The sequence below is a fragment of the Pseudorca crassidens genome, chromosome 2, assembly GCF_039906515.1.
Source record: "Pseudorca crassidens isolate mPseCra1 chromosome 2, mPseCra1.hap1, whole genome shotgun sequence".
Classification (NCBI taxonomy): Eukaryota; Metazoa; Chordata; class Mammalia; order Artiodactyla; family Delphinidae; genus Pseudorca; species Pseudorca crassidens.
Window position 1 is genome coordinate 112,928,877 of NC_090297.1, and position 14,801 is coordinate 112,943,677.

General features: G+C 51.7%; 2 protein-coding genes across 2 annotated transcripts; both read left to right on the top strand.

Moving 5' to 3' along the window:
• Nucleotides 1–2,585: 2,585 nt before the first annotated feature.
• TTC24 (tetratricopeptide repeat domain 24) lies at nucleotides 2,586–8,577 on the top strand. The gene is made up of 10 exons (XM_067713752.1): nucleotides 2,586–3,291; nucleotides 3,482–3,685; nucleotides 4,298–4,426; nucleotides 4,579–4,691; nucleotides 5,047–5,145; nucleotides 6,191–6,285; nucleotides 6,442–6,542; nucleotides 7,204–7,300; nucleotides 7,459–7,614; nucleotides 7,716–8,577. The coding sequence occupies exons 1-10, from the start codon at nucleotides 2,586–2,588 to the stop codon at nucleotides 7,795–7,797; spliced, it is 1,782 nt and encodes a 593-aa protein (XP_067569853.1). The 3' UTR covers nucleotides 7,798–8,577.
• Nucleotides 8,578–11,914: 3,337 nt separating this feature from the next.
• Nucleotides 11,915–14,767, top strand: NAXE (NAD(P)HX epimerase). The gene is made up of 6 exons (XM_067728208.1): nucleotides 11,915–12,137; nucleotides 12,287–12,395; nucleotides 12,540–12,650; nucleotides 12,734–12,847; nucleotides 13,981–14,128; nucleotides 14,448–14,767. Exons 1-6 carry the CDS (start codon nucleotides 11,956–11,958, stop codon nucleotides 14,648–14,650), a joined length of 867 nt encoding a protein of 288 aa, XP_067584309.1. The 5' UTR covers nucleotides 11,915–11,955; the 3' UTR covers nucleotides 14,651–14,767.
• The last annotated feature ends 34 nt before the right edge of the window (nucleotides 14,768–14,801 follow it).

Sequence of the window (14,801 nt, forward strand, 5' to 3'; positions counted from 1 at the left end):
GACTGGATGAAGTTTTTGAGGAAGAGCATGTAAAATAAGAAATGAGCAAAGGGCAGAGTGTTGGGGAACACTAGCATTTAAGAGGTGGACAGAGGGCAAGCAAAGGAGATGGAGAAGGAGTTGTCAGCACAGGAGAAGGACAGCCAGGACACAGTGGGTCGTGGAACCAAGTGAGGAGAGAGTTGCAAGGATATATCAGATACAGCAGGGAATCAAACAAGAAAAATGATTCAGAAATGATCACTAGATCATTGAGAGGTCATTGGAACCTTGGTGAGAACGGTTTCAGTCCCTGCTCCCTCCCCAAATCCTCCTCTCCCCTTAAGAGAGGCTACTCAGTGAACAACAGACTGAGCTGCATATTTGGTTCTGGCTATGCTGTGGTAGCATCCTGAAGGCCCAGCCCATGGGCAGAAGCCGCAGGCTCCTAGGAGAGCCGGCCTCGGGCATGGGCACCATCTGTGGCACACAGCACCAGGCCTGCACGCAGCAGGCACTCAGCAGAGGCTGCCTGGCAAATGCAGGTGAGCCCAAGTACTTCCTTATAATTTTGTTTCTGGCCATGGCCTCTACTTAAAAGAGGCCTTTCTCCCAGATAAATGAGGACATTTGCTTTCTGATGCAGGCCACCCTTGGTGAGTTAGGGCAGTAGGTGCCTGTTGTCCTGGGGCCTGCTGTCCTCTCATTAAGCAGAACCTGGAGGTTGCAGATCAGTGGAGCTGGAAAAAGGAGTTCCGGGGGCAGAGAGGCTCTTCTGATCTCAAGGCCCTTCCTGACCATCAACCTTTCACCCTGTTTCCAAATGTGAAACTACCACACAGATGCACAGTGTATAAGAGTGCGTGTGTGTTCGTGTGTGTATGTGTGAAAGGGTTCACTTCTGGGACAACCCAAGCCTCATTAAAGCTCGCAATTACGGTTAGTGGAAGGGACCTTAGGCTAATTAGCCCAGAATCAGAAAACCTGGGCTCTAATCCTAGCTACATGAGTGCTCTGTGACCTCAGGCAAGTTACATCTGCTCTTCTGAGGTCCCTTCCTCTGTGAAATGAGGGAATGAGATAGACGATCTTTGAAGCTGTGACTAGTAACAAGCCCTTGATGCTTTGATTCTTGCCTGAAGTGAAGGATTGATGCGTGTGTCTGCAAGGGTGGGGAGAGGTGGGGCAGGAAGGGCAATGGAATTCAGGTATCTGTGCCCAAGCACCAGCAGGGTTCAGCACTAAGATAGGGCATTTGAGCTGTCAATCAAAGAATTCCCTAGGAGTGGAGGGAGGTACCTGGTTGTCTAGGAACCCCAGGGGCTCTGAGCTAAGAGATAAGGGAGGTAACCCTAGCCTGAGGGACCATTCCAGAAAGCCAGCTACAGAGGAGATCGAGGGAGGTAAGGCGTTTTGTGTCTGGGGCCCCAAGACCTTGTGGGGGCAGCCGGCAATGCCTCAGGAATGCGGGTCTCAAAGAGACAGGATTCCTGGCTGTTCTTAGGAGCAGGGAGAGTTTCTTTGAAAAGAAAATGTATCACCTCTGCCTGCTTCTCCTAAAGAAAAAAAAAAGGGGGAGAAGAAGAAGCAAATGGGAGGGGCTGAGAGCTCAGCTACTGGATCTTTTCCACTCCTTTTCCTGTCTCTTGGGAGGAGAGTTCATGAAAAGGCTTTGCCTTTTTGGGGGAGAGATACTAATGGGAAACACATGCTGATGAGAGAAATGTATTTGGGTTTAAGAGTGCCCTGGAGACCAAAGCAGGATGTTGGGGGACTGAAACTAGTAAGCAGACAGAAAGCCAAGGAGGTAGGGGAGAAAGAGGTTCCCCTCGAGATAGGGAGTAAGCAGTAAATGGAGAGACAGTAGCCCTGGCCCTGGACGTTGGCTCCTTGCCAATTCCATGGCCTATGCACCTTTGTGCCACCAGTGCCTTGTGCGGCTCCCTCCCGGCACACAGCAGGAGCTCACTGTTTGGTGAGCTGATTTGAACTATACCTTGAGATTAGACAGCAGGAGAACCTAGATATGAGTGGGTGTCTTTGGAGGCACAGGGTGAAGGAGATGGTGGAGAAGAGGCCCTGTGTGTGCTCTGTTCGTTCATCCATTCATTTATTCATTCAATAAACCTTTTTTATTGTGGTAAAATCTATATATATAATAATAATCTAATGATCTATAAAACTTTTTCATCTCATTCAATAAGCATATATTGAGAATCTATGTGCCAGACCCTTCAAGTTGCTCCAAATCTAGTAGGGGAGATAGACAAGAAAGTCAATAACCCTAAACCCAGTGTGATAAATGCCGTAAAGGACATAAGGTACTATGGGGGTACAGAAGAGGGACCCAGTTGGTTGAGGGGAGGGGCTTTCTGAAGGAAGCTTGAAGTGAGTCTTGGAGGACAAAAAACCAGTCTGGACATTAGAGTGAGAGTTAATATGGTGTTCAACGGCTTAGATGAAGCAAAGTGAGATGTCAGAGAGAAATCCTTGACACCCTGAGGGTCACACCAGGGCAGAGGTAGAGCTGAATTGCCTGGAGGGATAGTGCTTTGGAGGAAGCCAAGGATGACATACTGACCCCTCTGCTCCCTATCGTCAGCATTATGTCTTCCCTCAACACTGAGGATACCCTGCAAGAGCCCTCGCCCTCGCCTTCAAGCTCCAAGAAGAAAAAGAAGAAAAGAAAGTGGCCACGGCAAGAGGCCAGAATCCAAGCCCTCACCAGGGCTGGCCACAGGGCCCTATTGGCTGGTCAGAACCATGAGGCCTTAACCAGCTTCCAGAGGGCCTTCCTCCTGGCTTCCAAGTCACCACAAACCAGGGACACCCCTGTTCTCCGGGCCTGTGCCTTCAACCTGGGGGCTGCCTACGTGGAGACTGGGGACCCAGCCAGAGGGCTTAAGCTGCTCCTACGAGCTCAACCTCAAGAGACAGCCCAGGGCGGGTGTCATGGCGACCAGTGTTTCAACGTGGCTTTGGCTTACCACGCCCTGGGCGACCTGCCTCAGGCTTTGGCCTGGTATCACAAGGCCCTGGGCCACTACCAGCCACTAGGTGACCAGGGGCAAGCCCAGGCAAAAATGGGAGCCTGCTACCAGGCTCTGGGACAGCCTGAGCTAGCAGCCCACTGCCTGCAGGAAGCGAGCCGGGCCTACGCCCAAGCAGGGCAACCCAGGGCTGCAGCCCTGACACTGGGGGCTGCAGCGGGCTGTATGCTGAAGAGCGGGCAGCATGGGGTGGGTGATGTGCTGCAGGTGCTGGAGGAGAGCCGGAGGCTTGCTGAGAGGAGCACTGAGCGAGGACTGCTGGGTGAGGCCTTTGGGCAGAGAAGGTGTGGGATCTGGGGAGATTAAGACTTGGTGATACTCTGAGAAGTGGGGTGGAAGCAGAGGCAATTCTGAGGACTGGGGGAACCCTGGGAGAGTGGGGCAGAGGCTGCAGCGGTACAGCTTCAGCTGCATCTGACCTGGCTACCACTGACCGTGGCCATGCCCTCTAGGGCAACTCTATAACGACCTAGGCGTGGGCTATTCCCAGCTCCAGCTGTTCCCGCTAGCAGCAGAGGCCTTCCAGCAAGCCCTGCCCCTGTGCCGGGGGCCAGGAGAGGAGGCCACGGTGCTAAGAAACCTTGGGATGGCCCACAATGCCCTCGGCAACTATCAGGAAGCCCGGGAGTTTCACCAGAAGGCTGCCGACACACACGGTGGGTACCAGGGGCTGGGGAATGGGATTGGGGCCAAGGGACTAAGAAGGGGTTCCAGCTGGGGCCCGGAGGCTGAAGAGTAGATGGACGTTTAGAACTAATTATGGGACTGGGAAGTCCAGAACAGGGGAGTGAGGGTGTGCAGGGGGTGCAGGAGATGGGATAGCCAGACAGGACAGAGGGTCATGGGCCCAGAGGCTGAGGCCTGGGGTTGGGAAGGCAGCAGTGGGCAGAGGGAAGAGCCCTGGCTGGTAGAGGAGGCCTGAAGTGGAGCCAGTGCTTGCTCTAAATGATTGTGTGACGTTTAGCGAGTCATTTTTGCTTTCTGAGCTTCAGGTTCTACACGTATAAAAACGGAGCTGTTAATACGTGCCTTGCCTGACGCCCTGGATTTATACGTGGCTCAAACTAGCATGGGGGAGGCATTCAGGCCAAAGCTCAGGACTGAGGAGAGGCTGGGTTTCAAGCGTTCAGGCCTCTGTGGTGCATCTGGAGGTGTGCCAGGGTTGAGCACAAGGACTCCTGGCAACCCTCCCTTTGTCTTTGGGGGTAGGGTCCTGATGCCCCAGCAGCCAAAGTCCTCTCTTCATATGGGGCGGGCTCTATCACCAGGCTCTGTGGGGCAGCGGTGGGAGCAGGGCCGGAGCTTTGGAAGCCTGGCATTTGCACTGAGCCAGCTGGGAGACCACAAGGCTGCCAGAGACAACTATCTACATGCTCTGCAGGCTGCCCGGGACACGGGTGAGGGTGAGGGGGTTTGCAGGTGGCTTGGGGTGGGACAAAGGCTGAGAATCCTTGGGGCTGGTGGGGAGGCAGATAGGGGGACTGGGGGTGGGGAGTACCTCTGGAGGTGTAGGGAGCTGTGGGAGGACCTCTCAGGCTGTCTTTCCCAGGGGACGTGAAGGGGCAATGGCAGGCCTGTGAGGGTCTGGGGGCTGCTGCAGCCAGACTGGGGCAGCATGACCAGGCTTTGAAGTACTATAAGGAAGCGCTGGCCCGGTGTCAGGTGAGACCCTCCATCCCAGAATCTAACTCTTCCCCAATATCCCTCCAGCTGCTCTCCTGCTATCCTTTCTCTGGCTGATACTCCTGCCTTCTCCCCACCATTCATTCACTCGTCCAACGTGCATTGAGCACATTGTGTGCTAGGTCCTGGGACACTCTTGAGAGGAAGAGTCCATCTCTGTCCACAATTCTGGGCAGGCGGTGGCAGGACCCTGGCAAAGGCATGGGGATGTGCTAGAAAAGAGGGGAGACAAAGTCCCCTTCCCTCCCCCTTCCCTGTTTCTTTCTTCCCCGATCCCCAGAGGACCACAAAGCCCAGGCTTCCTCCATCACTCCATTATCCACTCTCTCCCCAGAAGGAGCCAGATTCTGTGCGAGAGCGGCTGGTGGCCAAGCTGACAGACGCCATAAGGACCCACTTGGCCCGGGGTGGGCTGCTCCCAACCCACACCCTGGTGAGATGACACCTGAGACAAGAAGCGGGGGGTGGGGAGAGGTTACCCAGAGAAAGGGGTGGTGGTGAGCAGAGCTGATGTCCTCAGGGCTGCTGCTGCACTTGACTGCTCATCTGTGTTCATCTGCCCTGGGGCCTGCATATGGGACATATATCACTTTCCAGAGGCCACCTGGGGATGGGGAGGTGGGCGGGGGATTGTGGCACGTCTCCAACACTAGGGCTGTGCCAGGGCCTTGGCTTAGTGGTAACTAGCTCAGTGGGTGAAAGCCAAGGTGTGCCTTCAAAGATACTGAGCAAAAAATCTGTGAGCTGGTGGAAAGGTTTGTCCTTGGCTGCAGTTCCCCCAAAGGGCCACAGGATGGCAGTAGTGCTCCAAGGACGTTCCTCTCTCCCCTCCCTCCTTCGCGGGGGGGGGCATTTCTCTGTGGGTCTCTAGCGGTGCCCCTCCTTCTCTGACCCCTCCTCCCCCTCTCGCTACCTCCCGGCCTCTCTCAACAGGTCAGCGTCTCTCCAGCTGCCTCCTCCCTCACACTGTGAGATTTCTCAGGCAACCTCCTACGCCAGGAATTGAAATTATACTTTACTATTTGTTATATTTATTTACTAGGTTTTATGTTCTGTCTTATTTGAAAGACTAGGACACCATATTTATAATTTGCAAGTAAAATTAAATTAGCCTGGTATAAGCAGAGGACTGGATTGGGGGTCAGAAGACCTGGGTTCCATCTGAAGTTGGCCACCGACTTTGTGTGACTTTGTCCCGGAGGCCCCAGGCAGGATGAGGTGGTCATTAAGCTCTGGCCAGTTCTGACAGTCCATGAGCCCGAGTTCTAACTTGAGAGTTACTAGCAGGGACCTTAACACAACAAAGGGCCTTGCCCTGTAATTTCATCCTCAGACACAAGGCACAGCCCAGCTGTCTCTAGCACTTCTCTGTCCCTCTGGGGCCATTGTGTGTGGAGAGAACATACATGCACACCACAACCACTGCTGGGGTGGCCATTTTTCTCAAACTGATTCCCTTTACTCCCCTTCATTCCCAGACCTCAGCTCCAGGGGGGCCCCAGGCTCCAGGTGGGGCCTGCCCCATGGGGACCCCAGCCAGGGTGGGAAAAGGCACAGCAGGAGTGCGTCACAGGTGAGTGAGTAGGGCAGGCAGGAACAGAGCTTCAGGTGTGGGTATGGCCTCTGGAGGGTGTTGGGAGGTGTCATAGCCTGGCAGTGGCCGGTGGGATCTGGGGAGGGGGGGATCTGGCCGGAGTGCCACTCTGCCCCCTGTTCCCTGCCCCTACAGATCTTCCGATAGGTGGGAAGATGAGTTAGAGGAGGGCCACGAGGGGAAAGAGGAAGAGTCGGCGAATGTTCTCACGACGTCTTGGACACCAAGACTGGAGCGTGAGTCTAAGTAGGCTGTTTCCAGCTGTGCATCGCCTTCCCCCAAATGGGAGACTCTCATTTTCTTTATCCCCACGCCCCACTCTGTCACCCCCCTGCCTCAGGTCTGATACTGAGGCCGCACCCCACACACATTACATTCCCAACCCCAGGACCAGCCCTCCCCACTTTCTGCTTGCCTCTCAAGGCCCTGGCCCATTTCCCCTAAACCCTTTCCTGAATTGCCTCTTCCTCCCTGCTTCCGAGGCTTTCCTAACATCTAGAACTTTGTATCTTGGGGCACCAAGGCTTTCACACCTACTACATGCCAGGCACTGGATGCTTTTCTTACCTTAGCTTACTGTTTACTAGTCTCTTCCCCCAAAGGCTTGGCACTCTGAGGACAGAGTTCCTTGCTACTTGGTGACTTGAATTCACTGATGTCTTCTTTTCAGTGTGTTTTCTTCCAGGCATCAGTGACACTGGTGAATCATCCCCAACTTTAGTCGGCCCAGGTTTGCCAAGCACCTGCCCTGTACAGGTGTCTCCTCTGTGTACAGTGACCAATACATCCCCTGATACCCACCCTCCTTGTTCTTCTCCCAAAGATGTCTCGTTCCCACCATGATGGTTCTTGGTGCAGAGAGGCCTGTGATGAATGTGTTTGGTCCTCTCCATTCAGGTCCAAGACCCAGGGCCAATCTCTCATTTGGAGGCCAAGGCCCCCTCAGAATGGAGAATCCTGGCCTTCTGGTCACCAACGGCCCCCACGGCAAGAGGTGGGTCCCTGCGGGAAGGGAAGAGGCCTGGAGAATGGATAAAAGAAGTAGGAGAGGGTGTGGCTTTGGATGACTTTAATGGAACGTGAAGTTGGGGGAAGATGTGGTCTGGTGCTCAGGGATATGGTGCTTTGAGCCTCTTTGTCTTTGCCCTTTAGCAATCGGAGCAACCCTCACCCGGCTCTGGAGGCCCAGGGTGTCCCCTGCCTCCTGCACAGCCTGAGTGCAGCCCTCAGCGAAAGGGAGAGTCCTGCTGAACTGGGGGACAGGCGGCTTAAGCCTACTCCCTCCTGCCCTGGAGCCTGCGAGCAGAGGTAAGGGTCAGAGAGGGTAACAGAAACGGGAGCCAGGGCAAGCTGCCTTCTGTTTGCTCCCTAGTCACTCCCACTGGCAAGCCCCTCTCTGCCTCCTTCAGGTCATCCAAACAGCCCAGGGAACCCCCCAGCAGGAACCCTCAGAGGAGATCCACTGAGTCTGGCTTCTGCATGATCATGTGACCCTCCCCTGCTGGCCACAGCATGGCCCCTGCAGTACCTCCTCAACATACACACTTCAGGGGCTTCTGGGGCTGAGCCCCTTCCCAGTCATTCCCAGTGAGCACTGTATGGACACAGAATACAATGTCAGAAAGTGGGATCCGGAGCAGGCTGGACAAAGGCTTTGCAGTCTCAGCACTGAGGAGGTCTGTGTGCTCCTCGTTGGGATTTTTGGACTCAATAAGCAAAAGAAAAATGGAAAACGGATGGTAAATTTCCCCCCTTTCCTTCTGGATTCAAACCTCACAACTGCTAAGGCCCCTGCCAGTTCTTAAAACCATGACATCTTGGTTAAGAGGCTTTGGAGTCACTGACTCCATTTTCTCACGTGAGAAATGGCGATCTAATGCTACAGAAGATACGCCTTAACCAACCAATGGATGCATTCCTCTTCCTCCAAGAAACATAGCAGATCCTGGATACAGGCCCCTCAGGCCTGTAGCAAAACTGCTGCCAGCAGCTGCAACAACAGTATTATGTAACACTGATCACTTAGCACATGCCACACACTTCCAAGTGCTTCACAAGTGTCTTCTCCTTTAATCCTCACAGCAGATGAATCCCCTTTCACAGATGAGGAAAACAAGGCACAAAAGTTAACTGGTTTGCCACCCAGGTCACACAACTAGTAAGTGAAGCTGCGATTCAAACCTAGGCAGTGAGAAGCTTCTAGAATGCTGTGCAGCCAGTTCTACTCCGCCAGTTAAGCCATTGCTTACCGAGTTGGTTGTGTTTGATACCAAATGTGTTTATTCCAGTTGTGTTATTGTAATATGTAATTTAATTAAATTGATAAACTAAGAGTGTGAAAATAAGCAGTTTCTATGAAAACTAAATTGAATCCTTAGAAGACGTGATTCAGGTGACTCACCTTAAAAACTGCTGTTGAATTAGATGTAAGCAGAGAGACTATTACAAATTGGGGGAAAATCATAAAAATCTAGATGAATTTTGCACTCAGTTTGCTTCAAATATACAATAAATTTTTTTCCACCTTAAGGACACAGACTGCAAATTGCAGGTGATATGTAAGTGGTGAAGTTTATGAGATAAAGAAGATGGAGAACTACGATCTTTGGCCCTATCCTCAGAGACAAGACCCTGGTCACACTTTGACAGATGGCAAATGAATGGGTTTTTTTGGCCATGCCATGCGGCTTGTGGGATCTTAGTTCCCCCACCAGGGATTGAACCCTGGCCCTCGGCAGGTAAAGCGTGGAGTCCTAACCACTGGACCGCTGGTGAATTCCCTGTATTTTTTGTTTTAAGTTGAAATAAGATCATCTACTCCCAGTCATGTCAGATAAGAGCATGTACTGTACTGTGAATTACTTCACAATGAAATTTTGAGGATGCATTAAAATATTTGTAGAGGACCTACTATGTTCCAGGCACAGAACTAGGTGCAGGGGACACAGCTGTTAATCTTCCTTATCTAAATGGAGCTTATTATCTTGTCAGGCATTCAAGATGTCTTGACTGGGATGCAGATTCACTGACTGTAACAAAAACCAATATAACATTGCCTTTAAATAGAGAAGAATGGATTTCGAGGGACAAGTAGCAGCATCTGTCACACGAGAGTATTGCTACTGGGTCAGGCCAACCCAATATCAACCATCATTGGTTCTACCATTTCATAGCTATATTATCTTAGGAAAATTACTTGACTTCTCTCTGCTACTCAATTTCTCATCTCTAACATGAGGATAAAAATACATCATAGGATGGACGGGATTAAATTAGATAATATATGTAAAGCATCTGGAACTCAGTAGGTGCTCAATCCACATGCCCTTCTTGAACTGGTTTTGAAGGCATTTCCCAAAGAAAACTCCAGAATCTGAAAGGCAGCAAGGTGGACTAGGGCACTTGGGCACTGCCTTCCTGAGGATAGCCCTCATTTGGCTGTTTCATAAATTGTGAGTGTGTGTGTCATAATTTTATAGTTATGTCTCATCAGAATGAAGTCAGCAATTGACAACCCTTTAGTTACATAGTTCTGCATTTGGAGAGGCATTTCAGCATAGAATAATGCTTAAGACTACATACCCTAGGGGCTTCCCTGGTGGCGCAGTGGTTAAGAATCTGCCTGCCAATGCAGGGGACACGGGTTCGAGTCCTGGTCCGGGAAGATCCCACATGCCTGCCGCGGAACAACTAAGCCTGTGTGTCACAACTACTGAGCCTGTGCTCTAGAGCCCACGAGCCACAACTACGGAGCCCAGGCGCCACAACTACTGAAGCCCGTGCACCTAGAGCCCATGCTCTGCAACAAGAGAAGCCAATGCAATGAGAAGCCCGTGCACCGCAACGAAGAGTAGTCCCCGCGTGCCGCAACTAGAGAAAGCCCACGCACAGCAACGAAGACCCAACGCAGCCAAAAATAAATAAGTTCATTAATTTAAAAAATAAATAAAAATAAAAACACTGAAGAGCACTGCATACACAGCAGCCCTTAAAAAAAAAAGACTACATACTCTAGGTCAAGCTGCTTGGATCCTAGCTCCACTGACAGCTATCACTGTATCATTGGACATGTCATTCAACATCTTTGAGCCTCAGTTTTCTCATCTGTAAAATGGGGATAATAACAGAGTTGTGAGGATGAAATGAGATGATTCATGTCAGCACTGGGCACATAAACTCAAAATGTTATCTATGTCAAAGAAGCATGCTTCACATTGTGTTTTAGAAATGAATCTTCAGAATTACCAAATTAATTTTCTCAAGTAGGCCTGTAGGGAGTCTTGACTAATATATAAAAGTGAAACTACTTATATACCGGTGAAGTTATAAAACAAAGTTAATGAGGTCTTGAATAAGATTACCCAATTGTAATGTAAACCCTACATTTCAATTTAGACGAGTAAACTCTATGAGTAAACCACAAACAAAGTCTAACAAAAACAATTTTCCACCGCAATCACAGTCTGATACATTCAATTTCCCACAACAAACATGTAAAACAAACATAGATGAAGGCCAAGGGTACAACCCATAGGAGATGTTAAACCTCTTATAATTAAAAAGGAGACTATCAGAGGAGTAGTTAAAAGCAGGAGGGGTTCTTGTTTTCTCAGTGAACTAGCCGGGAATGGAATTCACGATACAGAAAAAGAATATACTAGCATAAAAACAAGACCTTCAATCCTGTAATAAACCATAAAGGAAAACGGAAAAAACAAACAAACACAAAAACCCAAGACCTTCATTCCACCTGGATAATTATCTTTATCTTAATGCCTTAATGTAACTGGTCTGTTATTCCCCATACTTCTCTCTTAACCCGGCAGGAGTGTGTTTGCATTCTTAAAAGCTCTTGGGTTACAAGTTTAGTCTTCCTCTCCAGGTTTTTCTTGAAATATTATCGTGACCTGGAGTCTAGGGTTTCAACTACATTTTTAATCTTGGCATACTCAACCTATTTAAGGTTTATACTTTTCTATTTCCACAGCTATTACCCGATGAAGAGGGATAAGTATTATGTATGATCAGGGAAGTACAGCGTGCTCTCCTGGTAAACAGAGATAGGGGAAGCTAATTTGGTGGGGAGAGGGGTACTAAGTTATATGAAATGCTTAGCAGTGTGAATAAGAACATTAATTTATTGAGCCCTATGTACCAGGCGCTGTCGACGACTTTGCATGGATTACCACCCGATGAAGTATGTACTCGTATCCCCATTTTACAGACAGGAGACTGAAACCTGGAGAGCCAAGTTCACTCAGCCACTAAGTGGTAGGGGAGGAACCCGGGCTAACTGCTATGCTATACAGCTTGCTGAAAGAGCTACGAAAAACAAGAATTATTATCAAAGTGCGGTTGGAAGCAAAGCACTTCGGTCATCTGTGAGGCAATATGAAAATGCTCCCGCGAAGGGCTGGCATCTAGACAAGGCGCCCGGACGAGGTGGGGCCGGGGCGGGAGGGCGCTGTCGCGCATACCAACACACGGAGAAGCGGTGGAGTCCCACTACCGGTGCCGCCAGCTCCAGGACCACCTCCTTCAGGGTCGCGCGCGGCCCCGGCCTCTCGGGGGCGGGACGAGGGGCCGCGCATGCGCCGGGCGCGGCGGGGCGAGGCGAGGCGGGGCGGGGCCGCGCGCTCTGAGAGCTGAATGTCCGGGCTGCGGGCGCTGCTGGGGCTCGGGCTGCTGGTTGCGGGCCCGCGCCTATCGCTCCTCAGAGTCCAGGCCGGCGCCTGTCGCGCGGGAACCACCTGGTGGGGGCCGCAGCGGCTGATCTCGGGTGGCCGCGGGGACTCAGAGGTCATGGCGAGCTCAGCAGTGAAGTACCTGAGGTTGGACGGGCACGTGCTCTCTGGGCGGGCACGCTGGGAGCGGGACTTGGGTGGAAGCCCACCTCCCCCCCCAGGGGCGGGACCTGGGCCGCGCCGCCTCCGCGACGGAACACCTGAGGGAAGGGGACTCAGGCTGTGGGTTTCCTCAGCCAGGAGGAGGCCCAGGCCGTGGACCAGGAGCTGTTTAACGAGTACCAGTTCAGCGTGGATCAACTTATGGAGCTGGCCGGGCTGAGCTGTGCCACAGCCATTGCCAAGGTCAGTGGCACAACTCTCCACCTAAGGGGCAGTCACTGTGCAAGCCACCTGGCCTAGGCACAATGAAGTGGGAGGGACGGCCAGGCCGAGACTGGGCTGTCACTGCCCGAAGCCCTTCTGAATCCCCTTTGACTCTGCCTTCAGGCATATCCCCCCACGTCCTTGTCCAGGAGCCCCCCTACTGTCCTGGTCATCTGTGGCCCCGGGAATAACGGAGGAGATGGCCTGGTCTGTGCTCGACACCTCAAACTCTTTGTGAGTATGTGGGGAAGGGCTGTCGGGGAGAGTATGAGGTTTCCAGGACCTGGGCTTGAATCACCCCTTTCCTTTCCTCATAGGGCTACCAGCCAACCATCTATTATCCTAAAAGGCCTAACAAGCCACTCTTCACTGCACTGGTGACCCAGTGCCAGAAAATGGACATCCCTTTCCTTGGTGAAATGCCCCCAGAGGTAGGTGGTTCCAGTTCACTGCCCTCCTCAATACTGCTGCCTGTGTTCTGCTCTTCCCTCACCTTTCCAGACTGAGCTCATTTGCTTATCTTCCTCTCTAGAGGATCAACTCTTAGAGGGCAGGGATAGTGCCTGACACAGAAGATGCCTAAAGCATGCTATCTGAATGGAAGTGGTGTAAGAGCCTTCTCCATAAGGCGTGCTCCATGAGTTCCCAACACTACCTTCTCTTCAGCTTCATTTCCCCTTGTCACTTTTTTTAAAAATTAATTCATTCATTTATTTTTGGCTGCATTGGGTCTCCGTTGCCGTGCGCGGGCTTTCTCTAGTTGCGGTGAGCGGGGGCTGCTCTGTGTTGCAGTGTGCGGGCTTCTTGTTGCAGAGCATGGGTTCTAGGCGCGCGGGCTTCAGTAGTTGTGGCTCGTGGACTCTAGAGCGCAGGCTCAGTAGTTGTGGGGCACGGGCTTAGTTGCTCCACGGCATGTGGGATCTTCCCGGACCAGGGCTCGAACCCGTGTCCCCTGCATTGGCAGGCGGATTCTTAACCACTGCGCCACCAGGGAAGCCCCACTCCTCTAACTCTGCAGCCAGTTCCTCTTCGCCTAGCTTGCAGTAAACACATCATCTGCATCTCTTGGGAGCTGAGGTGACTGCCTCATCCTAAACCCTTTCTTCAGATGCTTCAGATCTTGGATTTAGGAGTGGAAAACTTGAGAACTTCTTTTTAAAATTCCTTAACACATTTTACAGATGAGACTGAGATGCAAGAGAAGGGAAGTGATTTGTGCAAAGTCACAGAACCAGATCATGGCAGAGCCAAGACCAGAACCTGTCCCTCCTGACTCCAAGTCTCAGGCTGTCCTACACTGTAGCCTCCCCAATGGTTGGCAGGCACTCAGAACAGAAAATGTGACTGGACTCAGCTTGGCCTCAATCAGTGACCCACTTGCACTTAACTCTAGGCCTCAGAGTGCCATCTGAACGAGATAAAATTATATTTGTAAAAAAATATATATATATATATTTGTGCCTATGTGAATGGTCTGTGGGTACAAAGGACAGCCCTCTCCTGTTAAGGGTTCTTTGTGCAGCTGCCGGCTCTGACATCCTTTCCTTTTTGTGCTCTACCACAGCCCACGCTGATTGATGAACTATACGAGCTGGTGGTGGATGCCATCTTTGGCTTCAGCTTCAAGGGTGATGTTCGGGAGCCATTCCGCAGCATCCTGAGTGTCCTGAATGGACTCACTGTGCCCATTGCCAGCATCGACATTCCCTCAGGTGCTGGGTCCAAGGAGGTTGGGGGGATTGGGGCCCTGCCCTGCCTTGAGGTAGGTACTAGGAGTCCTGGTTCTTGACTCAAGGTTCAGACCAAGTATAGAGGCGCATACCACAGCCAGAGTAGGGCTGGGGAGCAAAGTTCAGGAATGCCCTTGACAGTGACTGTCAGAGACCACAGCCCAGGAGTACATGGACACGATTTCCTCAGGTGGGGACCCAGGGGGCTTCCCACTCTTTTAGGACTAGAGTAGAGCAAGGTGTGGAAGGGGACTGGACATCTGGTCTTTTCCGCTCTTTCTGAATACCACCTTCTTTTCAGGATGGGATGTGGAGAAGGGAAACTCTGGAGGGATCCAGCCAGACTTGCTCATCTCCCTGACAGCACCCAAAAAGTCTGCAAGCCAGTTTACTGGTCGCTACCACTACCTGGGGGGTCGTTTCGTGCCTCCTGCTCTGGAAAAGAAGTACCAGCTGAACCTGCCACCCTACCCTGACACCGAGTGTGTCTATCGTCTGCAGTGAGGGAAGGCGGGCGGGCATTCTTCCCAATAGATTTAGTTCCTCTCTCCCAGAACTGTGGAGTCCTGGGAGCTCTTCTGGCAATAAAGGTTAAGAGATGGCAGGAGCCAGAGAGCAACACTGGAGATGTGGTGCCCTCTCTCTGGGGGAACAA

Bases quoted from the DNA above. Each gene is read 5' to 3' on its own strand.
- TTC24 (XM_067713752.1), top strand. From the start codon at position 2,586: ATGTCTTCCCTCAACACTGAGGATACCCTGCAAGAGCCCTCGCCCTCG. The intron at 3,686-4,297 runs GTGGGTACCAGG...CTCTATCACCAG, and splicing joins GAAGGCTGCCGACACACACG to GCTCTGTGGGGCAGCGGTGG. The intron at 7,301-7,458 runs GTGGGTCCCTGC...TTTGCCCTTTAG, and splicing joins AACGGCCCCCACGGCAAGAG to CAATCGGAGCAACCCTCACC.
- NAXE (XM_067728208.1), top strand. From the start codon at position 11,956: ATGTCCGGGCTGCGGGCGCTGCTGGGGCTCGGGCTGCTGGTTGCGGGC. The intron at 12,848-13,980 runs GTAGGTGGTTCC...GCTCTACCACAG, and splicing joins TTGGTGAAATGCCCCCAGAG to CCCACGCTGATTGATGAACT. The intron at 14,129-14,447 runs GTGCTGGGTCCA...CCTTCTTTTCAG, and splicing joins CAGCATCGACATTCCCTCAG to GATGGGATGTGGAGAAGGGA.